The sequence below is a fragment of the Lepidothrix coronata genome, unplaced genomic scaffold (assembly GCF_001604755.1).
Source record: "Lepidothrix coronata isolate B3197 unplaced genomic scaffold, Lepidothrix_coronata-1.0 Scaffold140, whole genome shotgun sequence".
NCBI lineage: Eukaryota > Metazoa > Chordata > Aves > Passeriformes > Pipridae > Lepidothrix > Lepidothrix coronata.
This window is the reverse complement of record NW_016690320.1, coordinates 1806055-1816112: the sequence shown is the minus strand read 5'-3', so window position 1 is coordinate 1816112 and position 10058 is coordinate 1806055. Positions and strand designations below refer to the sequence as shown.

The 10058-nt window shown below is 39.1% G+C and overlaps 1 protein-coding gene across 1 annotated transcript in view; it reads right to left on the bottom strand.

The window, feature by feature from the left end:
• Nucleotides 1-3789: 3789 nt before the first annotated feature.
• The window catches only part of PRTG (protogenin), a 78408-nt gene continuing 72139 nt past the window's right edge, over nt 3790-10058 (bottom strand). Inside the window, 5 exon segments of the mRNA XM_017827453.1 lie at nt 3790-5036; nt 6173-6277; nt 7264-7429; nt 8389-8509; nt 9094-9276. Of these exon segments, the coding sequence (XP_017682942.1) occupies nt 4650-5036; nt 6173-6277; nt 7264-7429; nt 8389-8509; nt 9094-9276 (962 nt within the window). The 3' untranslated portion in view covers nt 3790-4649.

Here is a 10058-nt window from a genome sequence, read left to right as displayed (position 1 = left end):
GAGACAAATATAAAATTAATACAATTCAGCTCCATCCTCCATTAGCCAGTCAGCCATTGCTGCCCTTAGAAGAAAATGGCACACGGAGTGAAAGGATCCAGAACACCACAATATGAGATACATACCTGGCTCCTACACTGGCAAGTCATTCACAACTTAAAAAAACAAACAAACAAACAAAAGAAACCCAACCAAAAACCAAAAGCCAAACAATCAAAAAGCAACATTTGTATAAGTCAGTTTTTCATATACAGTCAGTCTTCACTGAAAACACACCAGGCAGGTGCAGTGTGGGTATATGCAAGCATGAAAACCAGAAAACTTAATTCGAAGGAGCCCAACTCGCAGTGGAACCAGAGGGCCCAACACAACAAAACCTTAAGCCAATGGGAGTTTTAACCATCTAAGAATTCTGTCCTTCTAAAATAATAATACAGTGGAGATTTAAAAAATAAGCAGACAAAAAGCTTATTTTGTCTGTCCCGACTATGCAAACTGAAATACAAATTAATTCTCCCATTGGCTTAAAAAGAAACAGGATGATGGCCCTTATTTGAGTAAAGCAAACAAGATGAAGCTCATAGTCTAAAACATGGGACTAAACCCAGAGAATGAACTATAAGAATAATTAAAACCAGGCAAAGCAATCTCTTGATACCCTTTTCTGTTAAAAATCTCATCAGTTATACAGAAAATGCAGAGCTAATATAGGAAATTACTGAAAGTGATATGTAGATTTTTTAGTTTTCTCTTACAAAAGCAGAACTATTACAAAAATAATCAACTGATATGCCCTGTTCTACACAGCATACACATTCCCAATTTTCTTAGATAATTCCTGAAAGATGAGAATATTTTTTATTTGTTAAATATTAAGAAAGTACACAAGTGTAACTGTGGGCAGATTGAGCACTTAGTTTTGGATCCAGGTTCTGCAGAACAAGCATTGCTGTTGCAGCTGAAGGGCAGAGTGCTCACTTAGAAACATGATTAGCATGGTAAGTTAGCTTTCAAGGTTTCCTCTTTAAGTTTTGGTGGTTTTCAAGTCACATGATTTTTGCTCTTTTTTTTAAAACACGAGGGTTGCATATACACTCATTACACCAGCCATGGCTCCTTAGTTCTCAGTACAGTTAAACAAAATCAATTCTCATAGTGTAACACTAAATTCCACATTTATGTTCATCTTTCAGAACATATTTAGAAAAATTCATAATTAAGATATTATTTTTTTTTCTCCAGGATCCAGTTTCTACAGACATAACCAAGAAAAAAAACACCTGGAAAACCTGAAACCAGTCTGCCTGCTGTGTTCTGCCAGCTCTTTCTAGGCAAATGGAATGAAGACGTTTACATATAAAAAACTCTTTTCCTTAGACAGCCACAGGTACAAATTTTTAAGAAAATTATTATCTGTAATATCATATTCATAATTACCTGTATTGGCTTCAAGGATGGGAAGCATTTAAGCTCTGAGCCCACTTCTGCACTGTTACAATCATGAAGGATTGATTCTGCTATTGAGATCAATAAATAAAGTATCGATTTCTACACAATTTTTCTGGAGATTCCTTTGCTTACCTTGTTGGAGTTTTCAGTTGTAAGACAAATTTTCTACCACAAAATCTTGTGATATATTACTGCTAGGCTATAAATTTTGAGGAGAGGACATTTTCTGTTCTGTAGCAATCACGACTGTGCCAAAGGGAAGCACATGAATGTAGACTGGGTTCTGGAGAAGTGTATTATATTTGGTTAACATAAAAGTAAAGAAAAAGACAGAATAATTAATGCCTAACTAAGCTTGCCTATATGCTGAGGTAACCTTAAATATCTTTGGTTTTCTTTATTTGCTGATAAGAAGTACCTTGATAAAACATTAAGTGATCAATAGAGTTCCGGTCTCTAATACACCGAGTATTTCAACTCTTTGGCTTATTAAACTTAGAGCATCTATAGAAGATTGACAGATTTTATATGAAGTCTTTTTCACTCAAATCATCCATAGGTTAAACTGCAAAGTGGATTTATAGTATTTACCTGTAATGAAGGTTATAAAATTACATCTGATTACCAGTACTTACAGCAAACAAGTCTTTGGAGAAGCAGTTACCATCTGCATATCAGCTCTTTCTGAATGAGACTAACAAAAGAGGCTACTCTGAAAGATGAAGTGTGAAACTTCATGCTACAGTTACACATTCTTACTCTAACTTTGATTAATTCACACTTTTCCTAACTAGAAAGAGTACTCTGCTGTACACTAAACATTCTGCCTGACAAGACCAAAAATAAATCTTTGGTGAAAAGGTTTTCTTTTTCTTCAGCAAGTAGATAAAAAACTGTTCAAAAATATTTTTCTTAATACTGTATTGTTAATCAACTACATGCTGGAGAAAAAAATTACACTTGGAATTCTTTGGAGGTATCTGCTGGTATTATAACTTTCTTTAAAGGCTCTTGTAACAACAAGGTAGTTAAAATTGTAGAAGCATACAATTCACCTATGCAATTGGCTACTACAATCAAGAAGCCCTACTGGTTTTTGTTAGTAACTACTTATACAATAAAATGTATTCAGCTCTTCAAACCTATAATTTTTTACCTAGTTTAATTATTTTTGGACAATATGTGGCTTCCTTCTCTTCTACAGAAAAGTCTTTGGTACAAGATTATTTTTAAAGCATTTGAATCAATGCTGTTATGGAAGGTGAATGTGAACTAGCAAACAGTTCTAAACAGAACTCCAGCAACCAGAGCCAGATTCCTCAGCACAAACCAACCAGAAGAGTAGGGCTTACCAACAGCTTCTCACCTCCTACTGATACATGAGGAACAACACAAGCCAGCCTGGCCCACCTGGAGAGTGACATCTCAGCCCCAGTAAAGTCAATGGAGTTCTGACAGACTTAAATAGAGCCAGGAGTTCCTATGGTTGATTTCTCACCACATTACATTTTAAACATTTTCTTTGAGTAAAAACATATGCCTAATTTTTTTCCTTTCCTTTTCTTTATTTCTTTTTTTTCTTTTTTTTTTTTATGTTTAAGTAAAACAGGGAAAGAGGAGGAGTGAGAAGAAGACTGGATATAGATACAGGCAAGTTTCTAACATTGGATGATTCCAGCCCCCTCCCTGTCTCTCGCTCTCTCCTATTAAAAAACAAAACGATACCCTGTCAGTTTGCTCCACGTTTCTGTGAGGCAGCTTAAAAGTAACAAACTGTTCCCTGAGTACAGGAAAAAACAACATCAACAAAACCCAAAAAACACTAGAATAATTTTTAAAGGAGGTAGTATAAAACAGGAATTGCATGGGTTTGAGGCAGTAGCAGTACTCACCTCTTTAAACAGACTCTTCAACTAAAGCTCTGGCTTTATTATTTCTCATGGTAGCCTACTAAGAGTTTTAGATTGGCATGTGGTAAACTCCCTGAGCTAAAATTCCTGGCTAATAGCACACTAGGTGAAGGCAAGGAGCAGGGTTGCATTCTAACAACAGCTCTGAGACATTACAATGCTAGCAGTGCGTATCAGCACTCAAATCTGGGTAAAAATGAACTATAAACTCATGATACAGTTTACTTTAAAAAATCTAAGAAGGATTTAAGGCATCTTTCTGTACTCCAAAGCAACTTTATGAATACTAAAAAGGCATAAGGCAAATCAGTAATTTCATAATATATAATGCAAGGCACCATTGCTAAGAAGTACTGCGATACTGGAATACTCAGCATTATTATCTCTTCCATGACTCTCAGGCAGAGCCACACTGTTTGTAAATGCTGAGTACTTCTTCATTTTGCCATGCTTTTTAGCCTTAACTGTGAATAAAGGGGCAACATTTGTCACACTGTGGGGAATCCACCGTGTCCCAGAGCCCTAAGGATAGAGCAAACATCCTGTCAGCAGTTGCTGGCACAGGTTTCTGGGGGAAAGGCACTGTCCTAGGCTTACTGGGGTTATAAGAAATCAAGAGGTACAAAAGATTTCATGTGGCTCTACATGTGGAAGCTCCAGTTTTCCCAGTTTTTAACATACTCTGTGTCAACCACATGAAATCCTAACTTTTTATACTCTGAGGTTTCCTTCTTTTCAAAGACAGAGCTTCAGCTAAACAATCTTGTTCACCAACCTATACAACTCCCCGATCGCTGAGCACATACATATGCACGCACACATACACACATTCTACACACAACTGGGGGGGGAAAAAACCAAACCAAACCCAAAAAACTCAAAATAAAACAACACTACTAGGAAGAATCATCAGTTCCATAGCTGAGACCAACTAGAACACAAATGAGGTAAAGCAGTCGTCATTCAGAGTTCACCTCTCGGCAAACTGAGGTAGATAGTCAGCAAAAGGGCCAACAGCCTTCCCTTTGCTCCAGTGACATATTTTTAACTTTAGTCAGAAATCTTCACTCCTTTCACATTTTTTGACCACTGAACATTCAAAATGAGTGAGTTTAAAAAAAAAACCAAATCAAAATTAAGCAAGAAAAAAAAAAAAAAAAACAAACATTCAACAGAAATATGGATCACCTGCTAGGTTAGTCAGGCTTTCCACAATAAAACTTTGGCTCCCTGTTCATTGTCCTTCGAACAGACATACACTGTCAGAATGTCTGGCGTGGCCCCAGGATGTCAGTTTTGCACTGCAGGGTGGATCTGAGGAGGTGAGGTAGGAGTCTGGTCAGCAGCAAACAGCAGGGGAGACTCTGTGCAGTCACTGATGGTCAGGCTCATCACGTTCGTACCCAAGTCACTGCTCACAAAAGGACTGGTGGTGGGAGGGGTGGCACTGGTCACAGAGGAGAGATGTATCTCATCGTTGGATTCATGAGAAAACCTTCCAGAGTCGCCGGTCTCGTGGCTTCCCTCGCTGTTGGCCGAATGCTCCGTGTCGGCAGCAATACTGAAGGGCACCTGGAAGTTGGACTGCTGGCCCGGAGAGCTGGGGGAGTCCTCACTGACCAGCACGGGGGGGCCTGGCTGGTACAGACACACCGCCTGCACAAACCTTCTCGGAGGCTACACAACAAGAGAGAGAAAAGGGTTGTTGAACCTCTGAAAAACTGAGCCATAATTTGGATTTTTACTGCATTTCCTGCCTTCTTGTCCACCAGAGTGCTCCTAACAGCGCTGCTTCAGAACAACCAGGGCTTTCCTACAGGAGTTTAAGAAGAATCAATCTCAAGTCTCGCTCATATTTTTTTCTTCCATAATAGATGAAATAATCCTTCCAGATATGCATGAGTAATCAAAAATTATTCCACTGCAGAGACCTGAACAGTGTTTTAAAACCACACTTGGTAGAGTTCTCTCCTGTCCCCTCATGCATATTCTTTAAGCATTACTCCTGGGGTGATAGCAAATATTTTTCATATAGAGGTATCAGAAATACACAGCTGCTTCTGGAAATACTTTTGAATATGAATTTACAACATGGATATCAAGACTTTCTATTTCTTAAACACACAAGAGCACAAAACAAGTTACAATGAAATAAAGAGTAGTTACATACTCCACAGGTGTGAATTTGCATTACAATGTTCCAGGTTTGGTTGAACACTTCAGTTCTAAACTGTTATTTTTCTCAACCAAATAGCAAATGCTGATAATTGGCAACGATTTCAGCAGCCAGACAGTTCTACTAAGATTCTCAATTTCCTCAGTACTTTGGGTATATCATTTAGTTTCCCTCCTTTGTTTCTCTTCAGCAAACAGAAGTTTTGCCTGTCAGGGTAGGAGAGGATTCTCTATATTTTAATATTATTTTTATTTGCAAATACGTGTTTAATTTGTATTTATATTTATACAGTCTCTGCAGATGTAGTACACGTGATGTACAGACCCAGTACACAGAAATCCTTTTGCTCACAGATAAAAGGGCAAAGGCAAGAAAGTGATCAGTTAATTGTGGAGAGTTGCAGTGTCTGACAACTGTAAAGAGTTACAGTGTCCCGACAATATCTGTCAGAAAATGAAATATTCATAAGACTTTACTATGAGATAGAACACCATCAACCTTAACATAACTGAAACTATCCAATTAAAACTTAGACCATTAGTTACACTTTTCCACAAATGGAGAACTACATATATTCCTTTGCAAACACAGGGTCTAAGAGTAAAGATTGTGCATCTTTGCCCATTGAAGCAATTACCTCCTCAGTCTTCACCTTCTTAGTATCTTGGAAGAACAGCCACCTTTTCTTGCTGTTAGCCTTTGTCACAGGCCCATAGCTGTTAATAATCAGATCAGATCCTCCCTACAACAGAGGAATATGCAGACATTTATTTTAATAAAGTAAATTTCTAAGATATTTGAAAATATTTTTCTATTCCTACCTATTGGCTCCATACTGAAAATGAAGACAAATGAAGTCTCAGTGCTGAGTCACACTGTTTGTGGTCTGGTACTCATCTGCTCGAGACAAGTCAAGAACAGATCCACTAAATCTGGGAAGCCCACCTTCCAGACCCAGCAGCTGTAATACTGCAGACACACAGCAAAATATTCCAGCTGCTGCTCTTGCTCTACTACTTTGGATGTTAACCATTCACATTTAGAGTGTCTGTGCCTGCACTGGGGTCCATTTCCATTCCCCAGCTCTTGCATATATCCTCAGGGAGCAGCCCCATTCAAGTTTGCAGTGTGAACAGAATAAGCTTTAATTCACTATGTCTGCACGTGAAAGGAAGGCCACTGTGGTTTTGTCACAGTGGACTCCTGGGCTTAAGATTGTATACATCCACTGGTACATTCTGCCATCTAAACTAATTTATAGTTTGATCAAATATGAGCTTATAAACTGTAACATTGTCTTTCCAGCAAATATGCAGAAAAAGAATACTTTCTTTAATAGTTGCTTAGTGCCACACTTGACTAGATTGTGCACAGGCACTTGCTGAGCTGGCTGCTGACAAGGACTCTCACTTATCTCCTTGGACGAACAGAGGCCACCGAGCAGCCTCGAGTCTGTGGAGCTTTTATCCTGTGATGCTGTGCCAGAGCCAAACACTGCAATCTGCAGAGTACAGTGTAAGACAAGTCTGAACCAGATCTCTAGCTGAACTTTCAGATAAGTCTTGAAAATTTGAGCCTGGATTGCCAAACCTGTGCTTGTTCCGTTAAAAACAAAACTTCCTGGGGGTTTGTAGTACACATATTTTACATTTGATAAGGACTCTGATGTTATAGGAATTACTTCTAAAGAAAGATTTCTGATTTGGGAGCAAGTAAAGCTCACAGTACCTTAGCATCGATGAAGTTGTTTCCCACTATCATTGGCAGTAAGGATTCTTCATTCTCTGCAACTCCTTCAGTATTCTTCTCCACCTCATTAGCACTGGCTAATGAGATGCTGGTATGTGACAGCTGGTCAGTGTTTTGCTGCACCGGCTTAGGAGCAGATGTTTTCCTACACAGTGTTAAGCAGGAAAAAAATTGACCCACAGGAATAAAATACAAAAAAATCAAGGATAAACTTCAAAGCTACTATTAATCCAGTAATGCTGGTATACTCTCGGCATTTACATTTTGTTATATGATACTCCTAACTCACATGGAATTTAAATGTTATTGCTTGTGATAAAAATAACATCTGCTTCCAGTTAATCATACACAGTAGGCTACAAGCTTATGAGCAGACAGGAATTGTCATGATTAGTAATATTACTTGGAGGAAGTAACCACTAATGATATTAAGACCTTTCTACCATGCTACACAGAGACTGTCTCCCAATCCATATTTTTTCCTGTATGAATGCTAAAAAGCCCTTGTTACTGAAATACTCTGTTAAAGAGTTTTTAATGTATTATTTAAAGTAACTTATATTTTTTCTGATCCCAGAGTTTTGGGCAGTCACTAGGCCAGTTTATACACTATAGCAGCTCATGACAGACAGACAGACAGATGGTGGCTTGCACCACTGCAAAGAAACTGCATCATGGATCTGCTGTGGAAACTGCATCATGGAACTGCTTTATGTCAGAGTTCCTTTTGTCCAGCAACACCCAGGGGGGTTAAAGCCTTGCAAAACCATGTCTGGGCAGGCTGGAGGGTTAAGCAGGAAGAGCAGATGATGGACAGCAGCATGCTCATCTGACTCAAAGGGGGGTTTGCATTTGGAAACATGCCTCATACTTAGTTGTCAAAGCACCACCACTGACTCACTCTGTGGGTTCTTCCTCCTTTTCATTGGAGAAGGGGCTCAGGTAGAGTAGGAAGAGCCAACAAAGTGCTTTGTTTCCAATGCTAGTAGAAACAGGTGAAGAGACAGAGTACTTCAGAGAACTTAGCACTCTTGGAGGAGGAAGCACATCCCAAGAATGAGTGCGTCCTGAAAAAGAGCTCATTCTTCAAGAATAAAAACATACCTGGCTTTACTTCGATAAATTAAGATCAGGATGCAGATAAGGATGCAGGTCAAGGCTATGCAAACCCCAACAACAATGCCAGTCATTGATTTCTGGTCCAGATGGTAATAGTCAGAATAAGCTATATCAAAAAAGAACACAGAAAGGCTCAGTAAATAAGAAGAGCTAACCCCTGCTCCCTTGTCAAGAAATTAATAGGGTTGCAGTCACAACCACAGAGACAAACGCTTCCTTCTAATGAGATTTCCAGGCCTTCTCTGTCATGCATTTTGGCATTTTTGAAAATAAAACTCACAGACCAAACAGAGAAGAGTCTGGTCAGTGCAATCCTGGTGTGGGAGGGGAGGAAGGGAATGCCTCTTGGAATGGACCCAGTGCTACCGGGTATCTCAAGACATAAAGGACTTAGAGGAAATGCCATGGAGGAGTGGCTGCAAAGTTGAATTCAAACCAGTTATGTACTGTCATTTGATAGACAGACTTCCAACTTCTGACCAAGAGCATTAAACCAGCTCTGTGTTGAACTGAGATAAAAATTCCAAAATCATTTCATTTAGAACAAAAAAATGTTTCAGTGTTAGGACTACCTCACATAAACCAGAATGTGAGGTTCTGTGTACCCAAAACACAGTTACAAGCTAAAACAAACAGGGATCTTTTTGCTCCAATACTTGTGACAGCAGTAATTAAAACATTGCTACTGACTTGTGGAATCTCCGGAATCCAAGCGCTTGGGTCTCTGATTAGATTCCGATGTCTCCTTCGGCAGGACAGCAAATTCCACTGCATTTGAGAAGGGTCCTTCTCCCACTTCATTGGAGGCTGCTATTTTAACCAAGTAGATGTTTCCTGCTACAAGGTTTTCCAGCAAAGCCATGGTCATTGCTCCTATAAAAAGATTTGATAGACAGTTCCAGTTAAGATAAAATCTGTGGGAACAGACCAAGATTTAGACACTGGGACCTACACTTTCCTTCCAATAGCACCTGCAAATCTTGTTTGAGGATTGTGATCACTTTGATACCTTCTAACCTGGACATACAAGGAACAGAATGAACACTGGGCTTTGTCTTCTTGTCCCTTCTGTCCTTTCTCTCCATCCGGCTTGAACACAGCACACCGTGAACTTCCAGTGTAGTTCAAAACCAAGAATCAAATACTGGGTACAACACACAGCACACTAATCCTAAATCTGGCATGAGCTGCATTTCGGTGTGGTAGCATTTATGCTGTGATCAGATCTGTGAGCAGGTGAGCCAAGCTCATAAGCAGACTCTGAGGCAGCAAAAGCAGAAATATAGACCTCTCCTCAATCCACTGTACCATGAATGTGAATGCAAATTGTCATAACAAAAGAATTCAGGTTCACTTTATCAAATTTCAGGTGTAGTTGGTTTAATGAACAGGTTAGCTTTGCAAGAGTACATTATACCACAATTTTAAAACAAAATTAAGCCCTATTTAGACCTGCATAGGCTTCCTTGATTACTGTGCATCTGAGCTGTGCTACTAAGAATACTACAGAAAATGCCTTTTTCACATGCTAGGAATTCATTTCCTAAAGTCCCTGAAGGCAGGAAAAGAGATTAAGAACATAAATAGGATTCACTTGCATTGTCCTTAGACAGGCAAAACTCCTATCAAACTCAATGAGAGCTTTTCCTGCCCAG